Consider the following 22,836-nt stretch of genomic DNA (forward strand, 5'->3'; position numbering starts at 1 on the left):
AACCTCAAAGAAGTAGTGACGAGGGGTCGACTTGACATATAATAGGGTCAACAAATATAATAATATGAAGTTCAATATTTTAATTCACAATGTACGTAGATAACAACAAGCTCAACCAAGAATAATATTGAAAATCCTTTCATCAAATCAATAAAATTAGGCACTTTCTTCATTTAAAATAGGCGACCTTTCAAGCAATGAATCATACGAATTATAAGGGGTTCCGGTTCTTTTATCACACACAAATACCACCGAGGACGTTCGGACCGATCCAACATAAAAGTAAACTTTGCACTGCCGAGGGTCAAACGACCCGAACCATATATACAATTTAGTAACTTGCCGAGGCAAACGGCCCGCTCCCATGAGAGTAGTGGAAATAATCATCCCGCTGCAGATTATACTTGCAACATGGTTAAGTATAAATATAACTTAATGTTTCCTCAATTCTTTTCAAAGTAAATATTTACTTGAAATCCTTTAAATCATGACATTCTCAACTTAGTTCATGTGACGACACAGCCGGTTGTCTTAATAATTAATGCCCCGATCCCCTATTAACTGCTTTTTCCGTATTTATTTTTGCTATTTTGATTTGCTGGGATGCTTGGTTTTGAGTTTCTGAGAGTTCTTGGACACTTAATTCCTAAATGAGAGCTCAAGTGTTGGAAGTTGACCGTAGTCGGAATAGTGTGAAGACAACCTCGGAATAGAATTCCGATGGTTCTGTTAGCTCCGTTGGGTGATTTTGGGCTTAGGGGCATGATCGGATGGTGTTTTGTAGGTCCGTAGCTAATTTAGACTTGAAATACCGAAAGGTCGAATTTTGAAGTTTCCGGTTCGATAGTGAGATTTTGATCCGAGGGTTGGAATAGAATTTTGGAAGTTAGAGTAGCTCCGTAGTGTTGAGTGTGACATGTGTACAAAATTTCAGGTCATTCGGATGAGGTTTGATAGACTTTTTGATCGAAAGCGTATCTTTAGAGTTTTAAAATTTTTAGGCTTAAATATGTGGTTGATTCATCATTTTGATGTTGTTTTAGGTGTTTTAAGGATTGGTATAAGTTTGGATAGTTGTATTAGACTTGTTGGTGCCTTTGGTTGAGGTCCCGGGAGTCTCGGGATGATTTCGGATGGTTGACGGAAGGAATTTGGAGTTGCAGCTTCAGCTGGTTTTCAGTCATAACTGCACCTACGAGTGTGGGACCGCAGGTGCTGAGCTACAGAAGCGGCATTTGGCATCACAAAAGCGAAAACGGGGAGGTTCAGCAGGAGCCGCAGAAGCAGTATAATTTTCGCAGGAGCGGTACCGCATTTGCAGATGTGGAGTCGCAGATGAGAAATCAGGCTGAGTTAGTGATTGTCATAGATGCGACCATTGGTCCGCAAAAGCGGGACCGCATCTGCGGTCCCAGGGATGCAGATGCGAAAATCACTAGGCAGAACATATAAATACTTTTCTTCGCGAATTTTAGCCATTTTTCACCTCTTTTCAAACGGGAAGAAGCTTGGGGAGCACTTTTCAAGGGGGATTTTCAGTGGAGTTTATTGGGGGTAAGGTCTTTGGTCCCTAAACTTGTTATTGGAAAGATTTTTATCAATTTAAGCATGAAAAATTAAGAAAAATTTATGGTAAATTGGGGGTTAGGGCTTGGCTAATTAGAGACCTTTAAGTGATGATTTGAGGGACCTTTTGTGGCCCGATTTTGGTGATTTTGGTATGCCTGAACTCGTGAGAGTGTGAATATTCTAGAAATATAAGTTTTACCCAATTCTGAGACGTGGGCCGACGGGCGTTTTAGTCATTTTACCTAATTCCGCGTATTAGCTTAGAATTTCTCTGTAGAATCAGTTACTTGAAGTGTTATTTACATTATGAAAATAAATTGAATAGCTCTGGGCTATTTGGAGTCGAGTACTCATGGCAAGAGCGTGGTTTCAGATTGATTTGAGCTGGTTCGAGATAAGTGGCTTGACTAACCTTGTTTGGGGGATCTTCCCCTTAGGATTTGGTATTACTGTTAATTGAAATGCCTTGTACGTGAGGTGACGAGTGCGTACTTGTGCTAATTGCTGGAAATCCGGTTTTTCTTAAGTAATTACTGGTATGTTTCTTTTCCTGTTTATATTACCTGCATTGAAAGCCTGTTGTTAGCTTAGGAAATCATGTCTAAGTGTTTTAATTGCCTTATTTGCTCAAACTGCTTTACCTGAATTCCATGCAGCATGCTAGGCTAGAATTACTTGTTTGCCTTGATATGAAATTGACATTTCTGAATATTTTCCTGATGCTGCTGTGTAATTACATTTGGGACTATGGAAGTAACCACTTTTCTACCTGATTTCAAATATAGCCTTTTTCAGTTTATTTTTCCCATTATTTTCTTATATATTCTAGCTAGTTTACTTAAGTTTTGGTTCATACTTAACAAAATTAATCACTATGTTTAGAGAGAGAAAATCCTCTCCCCTCTCTCTACTCACCATTACCCATTGAATATTGCCAACAAATCTCAGCAAAGAATTCAACAAATACTGGGGATTTATCACGGACCTTTATCCCACCAAAACCACCCGACATAGTAAATGATCATTCAATGTCTAGTAATCACTCTACTCCCATTAATACAAGTACCTCCTCTTTCAAAGAGAAACTACTCTCCCATAAAAATCTAACAAATGCCCCAATTAATACAAACACCACCGTATTGATCATTCCAAGCCAATGACGGATGATTCCTCCCACAAATGTATCTCCTCCAAATTAAAACACATCTCTCTGACAGTGGAAGATAGAGGAAGAATGTATACACCATGGAAATTCTCCATTATAATTAAAATCCCGAGCAAATGAGTCGTCTATCAATATCTCAAAAAAAAATCCAAGACCTTTGAAAACCAAACGAAACCTTCCCATTAATCGATCTTGGATCAGATTTTTATGTAGTCAAGTTTACCAAAGATAAAAATATGGCCAAAGTTCTACAACATGGCCCTTGGTTTATCAACGGTCACTACCTCTCTGTTCGAAGGTGGGAGCCAAATTTTGTAGCCGCTAAGCTAATAAAGTTCACTCAGCCATCTGGGTTCGTCTTCCCCAATTACCCACATAATTCTACGATGGAATAATACTTGGTGGGATTGGGAACTCAATTGGTCGGCTACAACGCGTAGATGCTTGTACAAGCTCAACACTCAGAGGAAGGTATGCGAGATTATGTGTGCAAGTGCCACTAGACCAACCGGTCCAAACAACAATACAGATTGGCTCTCACATACAACAACCAGTGTATGAAGGAAAGAACTTTTTATGCAAAGTCTGTGGTAGACTGGGTCACACTGCATCAATATGTTCCTACACTACAATTGACCCAGTTAAACAGAGACAAGAAGGCCCTTGGGCCATCACCTCCACCTCCATAAACAAGGAAAAAGCAGTTGAAGAGCTATGGAAAATGGTCTCCTTTCCCAGAGGTAACGTGCAAAAATGATACGCAACCAGTGCATCTCATAACAAAGCACAAACGACACCCCCAGGTATAAATGGCAACATATTTGATGCAACATCAGGTAAGTTCCTAAATACCAAAAAGCTTGTTTTTAAATCTAAACACACTGAAGTCTTGAATCGACGTCTAAAAATGGATCCTTTTACAAACCTATCAACAATACTAATAGTGTTACCACAAACCCTAGCAAGGAAATCCATACTTCTAATAAGTCTTCATCGCTTCCCACTATTAATAATAATAATGTATTAATGCAGTTAGATGATTCCATCCATAGGGATTTGGACGGACAAAGTGCTAACCAATCTTCAATTTCTGATCAATTATTGATTCCAAGAAACCCCTCCCCTCCCCCTACCCTTGCATCGCCACGTGGAAAAAACGCTGCATGCAACCATACTAATCCTACTAAAACAGCGACCCCTTCCCCTAATCCCCTCTCAGGCACACCACCCCTATTACCTCTATTAACACCTAGTACCATTAATACACTCCTAGATGACTTGTCATCTACCCCCTGCCAAGTGGCCATGCAAACTAACCCACCAATAGCGGGTAACCTATGTTTGGAAGAAAATGATCAGGACATGCAAACACAGTCCATATTAATAGATACTCAATAATTAGTTCACGACCCCAATTTCCCTCATCCACTATGTCTTCTCCTACACACCATGAATATAGTACAACCTCATACCCAAAGGAAAATCCCTCTAAATCTACTATCTCAACACCATTGTCCATCCATCCTCTCCAGAATGGAGAATCAAATACCAAATCCCAATCTTTCGATATACGTAACCAATGCCCTCCCATAGGATCATCAACCAACGACATGGCTAGAACAAGGCCTTCAAGGCCAAACAGTCTTCTTCACTTTCAATATCCAGAACCAAGAAGTTCTATTTGTTCTTCAAAACCCACAGATTCTAGCACAACTAATTTCAGAGGGCATGAGGCTAGCGATGTCAAACTACATCAACCACCTTTGGTTGAAAAATGTTCTGGAACCAATAGCTCTAGCATTAGCACCTGCTATTCTCCACAACATGCAGGCTATTGGAATCTCCCACATCACTTCAACCCTTTGCAGAACATGCAGCTTCTTTACCAACTCCTGTTCTTTGTCCCACAGGATCAAAACACCCCACCCTTTATTAATGCATGACAACCTATTCCTTAACATTTTCCAGCTCCAATGGATATCCATCAGGCGCACCTACATCACCATCACAATGCACCCATACTAGGAGAGCAAGAAATAGTGGAACAAGATCTGAACATCCCACCACTAAACATAACATCATTCACAGAAATTCCAAATCTATGCAAAGTCAAAATCATGTTGTTCCAAGCGATGGAGGATAAGAAGTTTGTTTGCAAGTGCCCAATGGTGCTATACAAATGCTCCCTCGACATAAGGGCTCCACTAAACGAGGCAGTAGGCAAATTTGCCATAATACTAAGCCCATCTGTGAAGGGTGTCCTTATACCCCAATCAATGAGCCAACTCAGTGTCACCCCCTCCACCCAACAACATCGATCGATGAGTAGGCTCCCTAGTTTTATTATTTGGAACATTAGGGATGGTAATAATGATGAGTTGAAGTGTCACTTTAGGGATCTAATCAATACTCACAACCCTTGCATGGTAGCCCTTTTTGAAACTCGAATGTCCAATCATATAAGCACTAGAGATGAATTTCAATTTTCCAAGATGGTTAAAATCCCAACGCATGGCCAATATGGAGGAATTGCCATTTTATGGCATGACAACATTGTTCAACTCAGCCACATTCGTCTTGATGGATAGGAGATACATGCAATGATCCAGGTACTCCCAAACTACCAACCTTGGCGATTTAGTACTGTTTATACTAGTACTAATGTAAAATTAGGAATCAATTGTGGCTAAAACTAGAAAATATTGCTAATAATTATATGGGAATGTTGTTCTCATAAGGTGATTTTAATGAAGTAATTAGACAACAAGATGGAGGGGGGGGAAGACCTATCAATACATGGCTTCAGTCATGCATTCATCACTGTAATCTTATAGAACTTGGTTTTAATGGAGCAAAATACACTTGGTCTAATCAAAGACATAATCGCTCCGATCTAATTCTTGAAGGACTTGATAGGTGTTCCACTAAAGAGCGATGGTTAGAGTATTATCCTGATGCTAGTGTTACACATCTTCCAAAGACATACTCTGATCATACCCCCCTCCTAATTTCTCTCTCCCATCAGAATAGGTACCACACTCAACGTGTTTTCCGCCTTGATACCTATTGGTACCACCATCCAGATTTTAATTCTGTTGTTCTTGATACTTGGAATGGCCAAAACCTACCAAATGCCACTACTCTTTTTACTAATAAGGTTAAAATTGGGCTTCCACCACCTTTGGTGACGTCATTAATAAGAAGAAAACAATTCTAGCAAGAATTGTTAGGATCCAAAAATCCTCTAACTATTCTACTAGTGCCTTCTCAAAGAATCTTGAACAATCCCTTACTAATGAATATAGTGATCTTTTAAAAAATGAGGAAGATTATTGGAAACTTAGGTCTCGTATCAATTGGCTTAGTGTAGGGGATGCAAGTACTAAGTTCTTCCATATAAGTGTCCTTAATCAGAGACAAAAATACAGTATCTCCTTTTTCAAAGATAAGCATAACAACTGGATTAATGCCCCCGATAAAATCCTTCAACATACCTTCACATATTTCCAAAATATTTACCAAACAATCCATGACTCATCTAACTGGGCCGGCGTACAAACACCCTAACTTCCATATCATACACTGACTTAGCAGCCCTAGACAAACCTTTACAAAATTATGAGATCACTAGGGCTATTTTTTCATTCAAACCTTTCAAAGCTCCTAGCATGGATGACCTACACCTATTCTTCAACCAGAAATATTGGCGCATTGTTAAGAATACAATTTTTGATTTTATTGTCACTCCATCTTTGCAACTCACACCATCCCGGAGCAATTCAATACAACCTTTCTTAGTCTAGTCCCCAAATTTCCTAATACGAATAATCTTAAAACATTTCGACCCATTGGGATTTGCAATACAATTTATAAGATTATTACCAAAATTATTGTCAACCGTATCAAACCCTTCCGTGAAAACCTAATTGGCCCTTTTCAATCCAGTTTTCTAAAAGGAAGATGTGCGTCTGATAACGCCATCATCATCCTAGAAATTATTCATTACTATAATAAATTAAAGGCACCAAGGTGAAAATCCTCCTTAAAATTGATTTGGAAAAAGCCTTTGACCGACTAGAATGGTCATTCATCCGTAGAGTCCTAGACTACTTTAACTTTCCACCACACATCACTAAACTTATCATGGCTTGTATTAGCACCTCCCGCATTGCTGTACTTGTGAATGACTCCCAAACGTATTTCTTCAAGCCATCAAGGAGGATAAGACAAGGTGACCCTATGTCCCCATACATTTTCATTCTTAGCATTGAGCTGCTATCTATCCTCATAAACCACCAGATTGATTTAACTCTTTGCGACCCTATCAAACTAAGCTCAACAGGTCCCCCTCTCTCTCACCTATTTTTTGCGGATGACTTAACCCTAATGGAAATAACCAATGAGAAATCTACCAACACAATCAAATGATGTCTTAATTATTTTAGCTCTCTATCAGGGCAAAAAATAAATCTTACTAAGTCTAAAATAATCATTTCAAAGAACTGCTCTACTAACCTCAAAAATTCCATTTCTAGCATCCTTAATATCAATGTTAGTGATAGCTTTTGGAAAATACCTGGCTTCCTAATTCTGATTAACAAACCTAGGCAAACTGACTACACATTCATCCTTGACAATCTCAATAAAAGACTGTCTAGTTGGAAAACCAAATTTCTCTCACTTGCGGGGCGAGCAACTCTAGTTCAAACCACCCTCATGCCCTCCCTAACCACGTTATGCAATACACTATGCTCCCTAAAAAAATCCATACACAAATTGACAAAATTAAACGTGATTTTTTGTGGGTCAGTAACCAAACCTCCAGAAAAATCCACAACATAAAATGGGACACTATCTCACTACTAAAACATGCTGGGGATATAGGAATAAGAAAATCCACTAACAAAAATACTGCCGCTATTACAAGCCTTACTTGGCGATTCTTCAACCACCCCTCTGCCATTTGGGCTAAAATTATCAATTCCAAATATGCTGGTCGTTACTCTAAAAACTCTCACTCCTTCATATGGAATAACATCCTCACAAGCTGGACAATTTATGAAAGTATTATTGTTTGGCATATTGGAGATGGTATAGACATTGACTATTGGCATGCAAACTAGATGCCTTACACAAAAAGCCTGCATAGCATGATTCAAGGTCCCATGTCACCTAATGATTTAAATCTCAAAATTTCAGACATTTTTAGCGATAACTCATGAGACTTGTCAAAACTCTCTTTTGAACTCCCATCTCATATTTCAATTGAAATTCACTCTTTCACAATAACTAATGACTACCATCATATTGATACACCAATATGGGACCCCACGATAGATGGAGTTTTCAGCACAAGGTCTGTTTATCCCCTTATAGCTCCAAATAATACTCAAAACCCAAGCAAAATTTTTGCATGGCTTTGGAAACTAAAAACTTGGAATAAGATTAAGTATTTTCTATGGCAATGCTACCATGATCGCTTACCTACTAAAATCTACCTATTTCATATTGGGATTGATATATCCTTGTACTGCTCAGTTTGTAGCACCACTAAGGAAACACCACAACACATTTTTCTCTTCTGCCCAATGGCTAGATATCTATGAGAGGAACTAGGTGTTAACACGCAAACCCTTGACATCCAATCCATTTATTGGCTAGAAATTCTTTACAAATATAAGCCTCAAATTACTTGCCACTCCCTAACCTGGGACCGTCTCTTTTCCTTTGCACTTTGGCTTCTTTGGTTAAATAGGAATATAAACACCTTCCACAATCTTCGCAATCCTATAAATCATAATAATGTTATCTCAAGAGCCATGGAATATCTTCATTGTAGTAATATTAATTGTAGCAAGCTAGTAGACCTCTAACAATTATTACCAAATGGGAGCCCGCCACCATGCACCAAGTAAAACTGAATATTGATGGAGCTTTTATAGGTAGGTTTAAACAAGGAGGAATAGGAGGTATATTTAGAAAATCCATTGGAGAATGGATTCTAGGATTTAGTAAGAAAAGTTATGGACCTTCCCCACTATACATGGAACTTGTGGCATTATGCTACGGATTAAAACTAGCAAAAGATTATAACTTGACCAACCTCCAAATAGAGACGGATTCAACCTCTATGCCATCAATAATCGAAACTAACAATTACCCACCATATAATACACTTATCTCCACTTGCAGGTACTGGCTGAAGATGTTGGGGAATCCATCAATCCTACACAACTTCCATGAAGGAAACAAGGTAGCACATGAACTAGCACAACATGGAGTCAACCAAACCAACGTCTACTATAATCAGTTATATCCAGATGTCCTAGACTACTTAAGGGATGTTATAAAAGCTGACAAGGAGGGTATTAGTACTACTAGGAGCAATACCACTAATGTTGTTGTCTTAAATAGTTTGGCTATGCTTGGAAACGCTTTAATGCCTTCTTTTGGTTGTAACAATATTACTACTAGCACACCAATGTCTGCTCCCAATGGGAGGACAAGGCCATGTAACCCTACTAGTTAAATGATAAATAAAATTTTTCTTCATTTCCAAAAAAAAAAAGTATTAGTTCATATTTAGTGATAAACTAGTTGTTGTGTGCTTTATTTTACTTCGTGCTAATTTTATTTGTGCTTTTCTCTTTAGTTTTTGTCATTAATTTCTTGTTTCTATTGTTCATTAGTTATTTTAACTTTTTGTTGAGTCACATAAACTCAATTATCGCCCCAAAGTTGGAAGAACCACTTAAAGTGTCTTGATTGAGTTTGATATCAACTTTCGATGTTCATCCAAGAGTGAAAAAAATGCTTGAGTAGTGAGATTCTTAGAGTGTGTGCCTAAAGCCATGTGCATTAGAGTGATACGCGAGTGGTAAAATTTGAGTGAAATATTTGAGGGATACACAAATGGAGTGAATTATAGAGGTCCTTTTATTTTGTTTTTTTAACATATTTTCTTTGTTTGTAGGTATTATGTCTTTGAGGAGTTACTTCAATTCCAAAGAAGGGAGTCTCTAATGAGACCATTATGGAGGCTTTACAAGCATTGATTATGAAACTAGACAACATGAAACATATGGTTAAGTCTCATGATAACCTTCATAGGCAATGGCAAGGCTTGTCACCTAATTCTTACCAAGGAGTAGGAACTAGTGCAACACCACAAAATAGTTCTACTCCTACCGCACCACACATTGAAAGGCTAATCAATCAAGCACATGTTGCTAACAATCAAGTACCAAGACATGTTCCACTTCCACAAGGTAGACAAGTAAGAGTTGAGCATCAACAACAACCTCTTATGCCACAACAATCGCAAAATAGCTTTGATTATGATTTGTACTATGATGAGCAATATGATGAACCGGTTAGAGTCCAAACTAGAAGGAATGGACAAGGAGGCTTTAGAGGGAGAGGTGGAAGGCATGGTAGGAATTTTCAAGGTAGAAACTTGAATGATGCTTATGATTATAATTATGATGAAAATGTTGGCAATATGGAACATGGTAGAAGGTGGGAGAAGAAGAAGACCGGGGTCCTAATAATATCAAGATTTCACATCCTACTTTTAAGGGAAGTGGTGACACCGAAGAATTTTTAGAATGAGAAATACAAATGGAAAGGATGTTTGAGCTTAACAATGTATCTGATACAAAGAGGTTCAAGCATGCCATTTCTAAACTTGTTCGTTATGCTTTTTCTTGGTGGGAGAAAGAGAAACGGGATAGAAATAGAAATGGAGATATTGCCATTAACTCTTGGGGGTTTCTTAGAGTGGTTATGAGAGCAAGATTTGTGCCCGAAGAGTATGTGAATGACTTGCTTACCAAATTATACAATATGAAACAAGGAAACAAGAATGTGGAGGCTTACTTTGAAGAGTTGGAGACCACTAGGGTTAGAACCAATCTTGATGATAATGGAAGACTCATGAATTTTAGATTTTTGGCGGAGATTGAGCATGAAATCTCTATCCAAATGACTTGGCACAAATTTGTTACTATACAAAAGGCACTCTAAGGGGCCATCAAGGTTGAAAATAAACTCCAAGAAGAGAGGCAACTCAAAGAGAGAAAATCCAAAAATTACAACACTCCATGGAGCGAAAATAAGAAAACTTGGCAATCTCTTTCAAATGAAAACAGGCCAAAAGTTGACTCCAAGTGGCAAAATGACAAAGGCAAACCAAAGGTGGAGGCTAAGGAGGGAGGTAACAATTCTAAACCTTATTTCCAAAATCCTAACTCTAGTAGGTGCTACAAATGTCAAGAATATGGTCATAAAATGAGTGAATGTCCTAATAGAAGAACCATAATACTTATGGAAGAAGCATATGAAAGGGAAGAAAGTAGAGAATCATGTGAAGAAGAGCAGAGTGTTGATGAAGTAGAATATGACACTCCTAACTTACCTTTATATGTTGTTAGGAGAGTGTTGAGCGCATAAGTGATGGAAGATATGATCCAAAGAGAGAACTTATTCCTTGGAAGGTGTAAGATTAAAGATCAAGTGTGTTCTTTGATTATTTATGGTGATAGTTGTACTAATGTTGCTAGTGCTTCTATGATTGACAAATTGAACTTGAGGTGAACTTAAAGTGACTAGACAAGTCTTGTTGAGTTTCAAAATTGAAAAGTATGTTTATGATATTCTTTGTGATATGGTGACCATGCAAGTATGTCATTTATTTTTGGGGAGACTATGCCAATATGACAAGGATGCTCTCCATGCTGGAAGGACTAATAAATATTTTTTTTGAGGAAAATGGCAAAAAAATAGTCCTTACTCCTTTGACACCATTTCAAGTGAGTGAAGACTATAGACATGACCTGGGAGACCGAGCGGAAGATGCGAAGCAGATATCCTCACATGTTTGAGGCTTCAGGTATGTTTTTTGACTCATTCGAGGATGAACGTTTGTTTAAGAGGGGAGGATGTGACGACCCGACCAGTCGTCTCGTGAGTTACCGCTCCGTTTCCCCCATTTTTGCTTCTTATTGCTTTGGTTACCGATTCTATGTGTTATCGGGTTGGTTGGCTCGGGTTCGAAAAGGTTTTTAGAAGTTTTGAGACACTTAGTCTCTTTTGAGGAAGCTTAAGTTGGAAAAGTCAACCGGATATTGACTTATATGTTAGAGGGCTCGGATGTAAGTTCTGACGGTTCAGATAGCTTTTGGAGGTGATTTGGGGCTTAGGAGCGTGATCGGAATGTATTTTGGAGGTCCGGAATAGATTTAGGCTTGAATTGGTGAAATTGGAATTTTGGCATTTTCCGATTGATAGGTGAGATTTTGATATAGGGTCGGAATGGAATTCTGAAAGTTGCAGTAGTTCTGTTGTGTCATTTGGGAAGTGCAAAATTTCAAGTCATTCGAGCGTGTTTTTGTAGACTTTTTGATCAAAAGCGTAATTTAGAAGATTTTGGAATTTTTAGGCTTGAATCCGATGCGAATTTGGTGTTTTGATGTTGTTTTGAGCGTTCTAAAGGTTGGAACAAGTTTGAATGATGTTATGGGATATGTTGTCATGTTTGGTTGAGATCCCGGGGGCCTCGGGTGAGTTTCGGGTGGTCAATCGGATCATTTCAAGATGTTGAGAATTGCAGAAAATCTACTAAAGAGTTGCAGATAAATTGATCTTCGCGTTCGCGAGTAGACCCTCGCATTCGCGAAGGTTTAGCAGGTGAGGCTGAGGATTTAGCCTTCAGATTTGTGAGGGAGGATCTGTGTTCGCGAAGGGATGGGGTCTTATGCATCGTGTTCGCGAAGGGCTGGGGTCTTGTGCATCGCGTTCGCGTAGAGGAAGTTGAACAGCTGGGGTTCACAGTGATTTGTTCTTCGTGTTCGCGGAAGGGGAGTCGCATTCGCGGTGAGTAAGGGAGCTAGGTCTTCCCGTTCGCGAGAGGTAGGACTCGTTCGCGAAGGAGGAAATTTGGTCAAAGTCAGTTTGTGCTTTGCGGATGCGAGGCGTTGACCGCGTTCGCGAAGAAGGATTGGATGCCTGGGCAGAATGTTTAAATAGCCATCTTGTCCGCAATTTTGGGGTTAACTTCCACCATTTTTGAGCGATTTTGGAGCTTTTTGAAAAGGATTGAAGAACTGGGGCTTGTAATCGGAGACCTAGAATTTTGGATTTGAGAGGTCGTTTGTGGTTGGATTTTGATGCTTTTGGTATGAATGAACTCGGGGAGTGATAAGGAGTCTATTGATGTAATTTTTATCGAAATCCGAGACATGGGCCCGGGGGTCGAGTTTGGCCAATTTTGGGATTTGTGTTGTAATTTGATTTTTTTTGAGTGGGCTTTGTTCACTTAGTATATTTTGATGGTTTTGCACTGATTTTGGTTAGATTTGGAGCATTCGAAGGCCGATTCGAGAGGCAAAGGCATCGCGAGCTAGAGATTTGGACCGGCTAGAGGTGAGTAATGATCGTAAATGTTGTTCTGAGGGTATGAAACTCTGGATTACACATCGTTGTTCTATATTAAGGTGACACACACGCTAGATAACGAGCGTGGGGTCGTGCACCGTTTGGGATTGTGACTTAGTCCATCCTGAATGATTGTTTTACCGCGTATTTGATTGAAAACTATCTGCTATCATCATGTTTTGGGCTGAATGCCTTATTTGGGCCTTGTGCCAACTATTTGTACCCTCAGGGGATTTTTACAGATATTTCCTCACTGTATAGACTTTATACTTGAACTCAATCATGCTATATTCTACTGCTTTCATAACACAACCATCTTTACTTTGTTTAACACATTAAATGACATTTTAAATGATAATTGGGCTGAGCATCATGTTTTACTGTTGCTCGAGCGGCTTATGTGATTCTGACTAAGTAAGGTCGAGGGCATGTTTTGTGAGGATACACTAATTCATGATTTTGAGGCCGAGGGCCTGAGATTGTACGCCACGAGGTGGCTTGTTGATATGAGGCCGAGAGCCTATAGAGTATGCCAAGAGATGGCTTGATATTGCGCTTGGGCCGTAAGGGGCACCTCCAAGAGTCTGCACACCTCCAGTGAGCGCGGGTACTCATTGTGATATGAAATATAGCCCGAGAGGCTAGTGTTGTTCCATGATATTGCCCGAGGAGCGGATTCTGTTGACATTGTGCCCGAGGGGTGGATTTTTGTGTTGATCTGTTATAGTTGCTTTTCATTGAATTGTTTAACTGTTAAAAGGTGTTTTAAAGAAACCTCTTCTTAACTAAGTGTTTTTACATGTTTCCACAGTTTTATTGCTTTTTATTGGATTTTTACTGCTTCTTATAGCTTGTTGATATGCCTTTCTATGATTTCTTATCGCTCAGTCTTCATTTATTATTTTTACACATTGAGTTGGAGTACTCATTTTACTTCCTGCACCCAATGTACAGATTCAGGCGCTTCAGTCCTCTTTGCGAGGGTTGAGAGCTTCTAACAGACTTCAGAGATTCACTAGGTAGTTGCTCGGTGTTCGCAGCCCAGTGCTTCTCCCTCTATCTCATTTTCTTTTGTTTTGGTTATGTAATAGCTATGTATACTCTTTCAGACTTGTAGCTTTTATGATAGATGCTCATGACTGGTGACACCCCGATGTCGGGCTATGTCTATTCCTCAACTCTATTATTTACCTTATTTTGGGATTATTATTATTATGATAAAGACTTAGTTTCTATTATTTAATTGCTTAAAAATGAATTAGAAGTGTGTCGGCTGGCCTTGTCTTCACGAGAGGCACCATCACGACCAGGTCCGTATTTAGGGTCGTGACACTACTTCTAGTAATTCTTTTTTTGGTGTGGAAAAATTTAGTTGAGCCTCATTCATTACTCTACTAGCATAGTAAATGGGACGAAAGATCTTATCCTTTCTCTGGCCTAAACCAACTACAACTGCTATATCACTAGCATCATACATGACCTCAAAATGTTGATTCCAGTCTGGGGACACAACTATAGGGGCGATTGATAACTTTTCCTTAAGGGTTTCAAATGCTTCAGACAATTACTTGAATAATCAAACTTAATATATTTCATCAAAAGATTAGTCAACGGTTTTAAAATCTTTGAAAAGTCTTTTTATGAACTGTCTGTAAAAACCTGCATGACCTAGAAAGCTTCTGATGCCTTTTACAGTTGTGGGAGGGGTAATCCTGCTATAAGATCAATTTTAGCCTTATCAACTTATGTCCCTTTACCAGTGATTTTATGTCCTAAAACAATTCCCTCAGTAACCATAAAATGATATTTTTTCCAATTAAGAATCAAGTTTGTCTCTTCACATCTTTTAAGAACTAAGGTCAAGTGGTGGAGACAATCTTCAAATATTTTGCCAAAGAGTGTAAAATCATCCATAAAAATTTCAAGAAATTTTTCAGTCATGTCAGAAAAAATTGCTAACATGAACCACTGAAATGTAGCAGGGGCGTTGCATAGACCAAATGGCATTCTCCTATAGGCATATGTTCCATAAGGACATGTGAAAGTTGTTTTGTCCTGATCTTCAGGTGCAATTGGTATTTGGTTTTACCTTGAATAACCAACAAGAAAACAGTAAAAACCATATCCTGCAATTCTTTCTAACATTTAATCAATAAATGGTAAAGAAAAAGAATCTTTTCTAGTAGCATCATTGAGACGTCTGCAATCAATATAGACTCTCCATCCTGTTACGGTCTTGGTAGGTATGAGTTCATTACTTTCATTTTTTAGAAAAATCATACCTCTTTTCTTTGGTACTACCTAAACTAGGCTTACCCAAGGGCTGTCTGAAATGAGATAGATAATACCTGCCGCCAAAAGCTTTACGATCTTCTTTTTGACTACTTCCTGCATTGCTGGATTCAATCTCTTTTGGGGCTGGACTATTGGCCTGTAGCTATCCTCCATAAGGACTCTGTGCGTACAAACAGCTGGATTAATCCCTTTGATATCTTCTATAGTCCATCCCAAGGCTCCTTTGTGTGCTTTCAACACTTCAATCAATTTTTCTTCTTGTCTTGCAGTAAGAAAAGATTAAATAATTACTAGATATAATTATTTCTCACGATAAACATATTTTAAATGTGATGGGAGAACTTTGAGTTCAATTTTTGGTTGAACTTGTTCTTGTTGGATCTCCTCACCTTCAGAATCTATTTCTAGTATTTTGGCTTCTCTTCTGATGATAGGATCATCATCTTGTGTTGTGCCAGATTTGACGAAATATCTTTCCATTGAGTCTGGAATTAATTGATCATCTTTGAATTCATCTGTAAGATAATTAAGCATGTCAATCGAAAAACACGACGATGACGTCTCATCTCCTGAAAATCTTAGTATCTTTTGCATATCAAAAATGACTCTTTCTTCGTCAAGTCTCAAAATTAGTTGTCATTGATGGACATCTGTGATTTCTCTACCTATGGCAAGAAATGGTCTACCCAAAATTATTTGTTCATGGGGACATTCCTTCATTTCAGATACTATAAAATCTACAGGGAAAATAAACTTATATACTCTTACGAGCACATTTTCAATTATTCCCTTAGGTTTCTTAGTACTTTGATCTGCAAACTGAAGAGAAACACCTGCCTTTCATTTCACCAAGATCGAAGTTTCTAAAGATAGAAAATGGCATCAAATTTATTGAAGCTCCAGAATCACAGAGTGTTTTTTCAAAATATACTCCTCCCAAAGTGCATGGAATTGTAAAACTGCCTGGGTCACCAAGTTTTTGTGGTAACTTATTTTGAAGTATTGCACTGCATTTTTCAGTAAGCATTACCACAGAAACTTCTTCCAATTTTTTTTTGTTTGACAAAATTTCTTTTAAAAATTTAGCATATGAAGGCATTTGCAATAAAGCACCAGTGAACGGAATATTGATATGAATCTGTTTTAAAATATCAAAAAATTTGCAAATTGACTATCAAGCTTTTCTCTTTTCATTTTTTGTGGAAAAGGAATTGTTATAGGGAGAGGAGTTAATTTTTCAATATTTTTTCTTATTTTTTCTTGAATTCTTTCTTTTCATATGGTTTAGTGGGTATTTCAACATTCTTACCATTGTTTCCCTGTTGTTCTGATTGGTCTGCGTAGGGTTCATCAAGCTCCTTACCTGACCATAAGGTGATGACCTTGAGGTGATCTTTTGTGTTTTTCTCCGTATTGCTTGGTAAGGGACCCTGAATCTTTTCTGAAACAAGAGTTGCCAATTGGCTCAACTGTACTTCTAGATTTTTGATGGATGAATTTTTGCTCTCCATCTTTTCATCAGTGATTGTCGCGCCCCCTTTTTCTCGCAAAATCGGGTTTATGACATTTGGGAGGACAACTCGTTCCCTTTTGGGTATTGGGTTTTTTGATTTGAAGAGTCGTCACCTAATGATTAAGTGCATTAGGACACTAGGAAGAATTTGTTTAGAAAAACCAGAGTTTGGGTAAGTGCTAGAAATTATCTCGAGGGGAAGGTGTTAGGCACCCCTCAAGATCCACTAGTGTGGTTCCCGGCCATGCTACAATTGTGACTTAAGTACAAATAATAAATAAGAAATTAAGGGTTTCAAATATGAGGGGTTGTCACATTGTGATTGCAAATAAGTTAAAGTTTGAAGAAACAAGGAAGTTGGAATTTGAGAAAAAGGAGTTTGAAATTTTAAAAGTAATAAAATAAACAAGTAAAGGGAAGGGGGGTCCTAGGTTTATAAATAATATGGATCACATCAATGCAATACCCAGTAATCACTTCTCAGAAGAGGGGTTACACGTGGTATTAGCGCACAGGTCATCATATCCATATCTACCCTTTCCCACCCTGTTAAGGTATTTAAACGCGGAATGGTTTTGTTACTTATTGTATGCTAGTAGCCGCCCCAATCCTATCAGTCCCGGAGGCATTTGGGACTACTGGTCCTAAAGGGAAGGGAGATTTGGGCTTTCTATGGTTTAAAAGGATAAAATTCTAAAGCGACAAACAAAAACACATAAGGCAGATATGGGAGACACATAACAATTTAATAGGCTCAGATGGGCCTCCTCACTTAAAGACAGATCGTTTAGCATGTTTTGCAGATACTGGTTATGGTCTGAATTAAACTTAAATGTTAAGGAGGCAGACTGGTCTATTACACATTTCATATAAAAAACTAGAATCAGACCTGCCTGCTGGTTGGAATTAACAGAGTCTGATTCAATTAGCAAATTTTACGCTGAAACCTACAGGCTCATCTAATAATGCAGAAGTGTATTGATTTTTACAAGAAGAAGGCCTGTTGATTATAGAAAACATAAGTTCTGCCGATATTGAGTAACGTTCCTACTGAATTTAAACTTGTAAATGATTCAGATCACTTGGTTACTCCTATAGACATGCTTTCTAGGGCTCCTCCTGTCAGAACCCGGTGAACCATGTACGGACCCTACCAGTTGGGAGAGAATTTCCCTTTGGCTTCCTCTTGATGCGGAAAAATTTTCTTTAACACCAGTTGCCCTGGTGCGAATTGCCTTGGCTTGACTCTTTTGTTGAAGGCTCTGGACATTCTGTTCTGATAGAGCTGACCGTGGCAAACTGCATTCATTCTCTTTCCATCTATAAGAGTTAGTTTCTCGTAATGACTCTGCACCCATTATGCATCGTCTAGCTCTGCTTCCTGTATGATCCTTAAGGAAGGAATTTCTACCTCAGCGGGTGTGACTGCTTCTGTAACATATACCAATATGTAGGGAGTTGCCCCAGTTGATGTGCGGACTGTGGTGAGGTATCCCAATAAATCAAATGAGAGCTTCTCGTGCCACTGTTATGTTTCTCTATCATTTTCCTTAGTATCTTCTTGATATTCTTGTTGGCAGCTTCTACGACTCCGTTCATCTGAGGTTTGTAAGTTGTAGAATTCTTGTGTTTGATCTTGAAGGTTTCACACATGGCCTTCAACAAGTCACTCTTGAGATTGGAACCATTATTAGTAATGATTGATTCTGGGATCCCGAATCGACAAATGATGCGGTCACGGACAAAGTCTACTACAACTTTCTTAGTCACTGCTTTGTATGATGCTGCTTCAACCCATTTGGTGAAATAATCAATTGCCACTAGAATGAACCTATGCCCGTTTGATGCGGTGGGCTCGATAGGTCCGATGACATCCATTCCCCTAGCGGCGAACGACCACGACGAGCTTATTGCATTAAGCTCATTTGGGGGCACATTTATCATGTCTGCATGTATCTGACAACGATGGCACTTTCGGACATACTGGACGTAGTCCGTTTCCATAGTCATCCTAAAATAACCAGCCCGAAGTATCTTCTTGTCCTAGACAAAATCGTTCATATGTGGACATCAGGTCCTAGTATGGATTTCCTCTAGTAGCCTGGATGCTTCCCTTGCGTCGACACACCTTAATAATCCCAAATCAGGAGACCTTCTATACAGTATTCCTCCGCTGTGGAAGAAATTGTTAGATAACCTCCAAAGTGTGCGCTTATGAGTGTTGTTGGCAAGCTTTGGATATTCTCCTTTTTCCAAGTATTCCTTGATATCATGAAACCAAGGTTTTCTATCTACTTCTTCCTCGACATGAGCAAAATAGGCTGGCTGATCATGAATCTTCACCGGAATAGGATCAATGAAGTTCTTATCTAGATGTTGTATCATAGAGGACAGGGTAGCCAATGCATCAGCAAACTCATTCTGGACTCTAGGAACATGCTGGAATTCTATCTTTGTGAATCTCTTTCTCAACTCCTGTACATGGTACAAATAATGGAGTATCTTGGAGTTCTTGGTTGCCCATTCTTCTCGGACCTTATGTATAAGCAAGTCTGAATCCCCGATTACTGGCAACTCTTGGATGTTCATGTCAATGGCCATCTTGAGTCCCAAGATGCAGGCTTCGTACTCGGCCATGTTGTTGGTGCATGGGAACCTGAGTTTGGCGGACACCGGATAATGCTGACCGATTTCTGATACTAGAACTGCTCCTATGCTAACTCCTTTGAAATTTGCTGCTCCATCGAAAAACATTCTCCAACAATCATAGGATTCTGCAATGTCTTCTCTTATGAAGGATACCTTCTCGTCAGGAAAATACGTCTTTAAGCATTCGTATTCTCTGTCCACGGGATTCTCGGCAAGATGATCTGCCAAAGCCTGTCCCTTGATCGCTTTCTAAGTCACATATATAATGTCGAATTCACTCAGTAGGATTTGCCACTTGGCTAGCTTTCCAGTGGGCATGGGATTCTGAAAGATGTACTTCAACGGATCCATCCTTGATATGAGATACGTAGTATAGGCACAAAAATAGTGCCTTAACTTCTGAGCTACCCAAGATAGAGCACAACAGGTGTGTTCCAACAGAGAATATCGGGCCTCGTATGGGGTGAACTTCTTGCTGAGATAATAGATGGCCTGCTCCTTCCTTCCCATTTCATCATGTTGTCCAAGAACACAACCGAATGCTTCATCCAATACTGCAAGGTAGAGCAATAGAGGTCTGCCCGGCTCGGGCGGGACCAAGACTGGCGGTGTGGATAGGTACTCCTTGATTCTGTCGAAGGCTTTTTGATAGTCATCAGTCCATTTGACAGCGACTTCCTTCTTCAACATCTTAAAGATTGGCTCACAGATGACAGTATATTGAGCTATGAACCAGCTGATGTAGTTGAGTCTTCCCAAGAAACTCATTACGTCCTTCTTGTTCATTGGCGGTGGCAACTCTTGAATGGCTTTGACCTTTGACGGATCCAGTTCTATTCCTCGGCGACCCACAATAAACCCAAGTAGTTTTCCGGTAGGAACCCCTAATGCACATTTTGTGGGATTCAGCTTCAAATTGTACCTTCTTAGTCTATTGAAGAACTTCCTAAAATCTTCCATGTGATTAGTGGCTTTCTTGGACATGATGATGACGTCATCTACATATACCTTGATATCCTTGTGTATCATATCAAGGAAATTGGTAGTCATGGCCCTCATGTAGGTAGCCCCAGCATTCTTTAATCCAAACGACATCATCTTGTACATTCCCCACGACGTAATGAAGGCCATTTTCTTAGCATCTTCTTCGTCCATCCAGATCGGATGCTACCCAGCAAAACAATCAACAAACGACTGCAGCTCGTGCTTGGCGCAGTTGTCAATTAGAATGTGTATGTTTGGCAAAGGGAAGTCGTCTTTGGGACTGTCCCGATTGAGGTCCCAGTAGTCGACACAAACTCTGACCTTCCCGTCCTTCTTTGGTCACGATGTTGGCTAATCATGTTGGATACTCTACTACTCTAAGAAACTTAGCTTTGACTTGCTTGGTGACTTTTTCCTTGATTTTCTAACTCATGTTAGGCTTGAACTTCCTGAGCTTCTGCTTTACCGATGGGCATGTCATATCAGTTGGCAGCTTGTCCACCACAATAGATGTACTCAAACCAATCATGTCGTCATACGACCAGGCGAATATGTCCTCACATTCCTTCAGAAATTCTGTGTATTCTTCCTTTTCTGCCGGTGACAAATGAACGTCGATCCGAATTTCTTTGACATTTTCTGCATCTCCCAGGTTAACAATCTTGGTCTCGTCCAGGTTGGACTTAGGTCTGTTCCCAAAATCCTCAACCTCTTTAACAATCTCTTCTGGTATATCATCTTCCTCTGAGTCCGTTTGTCGCGTTGTTTCGTTACATGTCACAGTCGTTGGTTCATCAAGATAAGTAATAGTAATATTGTAAATAAAGTAAATGAGAGAAAGTAATAAGAGTAATATTCATAAGAAAAATTGAAATTCTTTGAAAAATTCCATAACTATTTTGAATATTGAAGATCTTATTGCAAAATTAAAAGGCAAAAGGAAAGTCAACTAGTAAAAATGAAAAATAGTGCATGATGCTTCTTCAGCCTTGCTACCCCAAGGCTTTTCGGGCTCTGGTGGTTCTGATGGACCAATTGTTGAAGCGTTCTCCTCGGCTTACGGCTTGTATGGAAGGGCCTTCCTCCCCCTCCTCCTAAAAAATGACACAACAATCCATGTCATCCTCTTTCAAAAACAAATCCCTCATCGGTGCTAGTGCTTCCTCTTCTTTTGACCTATATATATATCTAAGATAGAGATCTGGGCTATCGTTTTGTTCAACTGATTAATGACTGAATACTCTTTGGCCTGTATCTTCCTCTAGAGGTCGTCGGGCTCAGCTTCAGTGATGGCTGGCCATCTAGATGCCTGCTTACTCGACTCAGCCAAGTGTTCTGGAGTATAAACCCTGCCGGTCCTTGTCATACCCTGTGCCGCAACTGCTTCTCCGAACTTGGTTTTTCCTTTCCTTCTTGCCTCGGCTGTGTAATCCCATGGTATGGATTTTTTATAGAACGGTGTTATGGCCGTCATTGCTACCGGAATGGGCACCCTTGCTTTGGAAGGTAATATAACAACCTCAAATGGTACAAGTGCCTTTGGGGACCCAAACTCGACCTCAATTGGTGTTGGCATCTTTGCATGGGGTGGTGCTTCAAACTCAAGTGGTACAAACATATTCACCTCGGCATTCCCAGAAGGCTGAATTTGGACTACAATCGGGTTAAGGGTGACTATTGATTTCTTTGGCTCGTCACCCTCTACGATTAATCCGATCCATCCTTTAGGGTCCCAATCATCCTCTGTCTCAATCATGTGAACGCCTCCACCCTTGTGGTCTGGTAGAGGGTTGCTGCGGACGTTCGGGGCAGGCTCTTCTGCCACTATGATCTTGTTGTCAATCAAAGCTTGGATCTTATCCTTCAGAGAGAGGCACTCATCAATGGTATTACCTTTCATGTCGGAATGGTATGCACAAGTTTTGTTTGGGTTGACCTACTAGGAGGGGTTTTCGGGGGTTATGGTAGGGATAAGGGTGACATAACTAGCAGCTTTGAGCCTTTCATACAGTTGGTCAATTCATTCGGCAATGGCGGTATACTGTTTGGGAGGTCTGCGGTCGAAATTTGGTCGGGGTCTAGGAATGTTTTGGCTAGTGGGAGGTGATTGATAGTGGGCTTGTTGGGTGTTGTAGGCTTGGTAGACGTGTGCGGGTCGGGCATATCTGGGTGAAGTAGGTTGATATGTGGGTGGTGGAGGTGATTGGTAAGTAGGTGGTGGAGCTTG

General features: G+C 39.6%; 1 protein-coding gene across 1 annotated transcript; it reads left to right on the forward strand.

Moving 5' to 3' along the window:
* The first annotated feature begins 8,636 nt into the window (after nucleotides 1–8,636).
* LOC138883413 (uncharacterized) lies at nucleotides 8,637–9,757 on the forward strand. Its single transcript, XM_070164098.1, has 2 exons — nucleotides 8,637–9,246; nucleotides 9,708–9,757. Exons 1-2 carry the CDS (start codon nucleotides 8,637–8,639, stop codon nucleotides 9,755–9,757), a joined length of 660 nt encoding a protein of 219 aa, XP_070020199.1.
* The last annotated feature ends 13,079 nt before the right edge of the window (nucleotides 9,758–22,836 follow it).

Source organism: Nicotiana sylvestris, chromosome 12 (genome assembly GCF_000393655.2).
Source record: "Nicotiana sylvestris chromosome 12, ASM39365v2, whole genome shotgun sequence".
NCBI classification, from domain to species: Eukaryota; Viridiplantae; Streptophyta; class Magnoliopsida; order Solanales; family Solanaceae; genus Nicotiana; species Nicotiana sylvestris.

What these genes read in the sequence shown, in the direction of transcription:
- LOC138883413 (XM_070164098.1), top strand. Translation starts at nt 8,637, where the DNA reads ATGCACCAAGTAAAACTGAATATTGATGGAGCTTTTATAGGTAGGTTT. An exon ending in CAATGGGAGGACAAGGCCAT is followed by an intron (nt 9,247 to 9,707) that starts GTAACCCTACTA and finishes CTTTGTTTGTAG; the next exon opens with GTATTATGTCTTTGAGGAGT.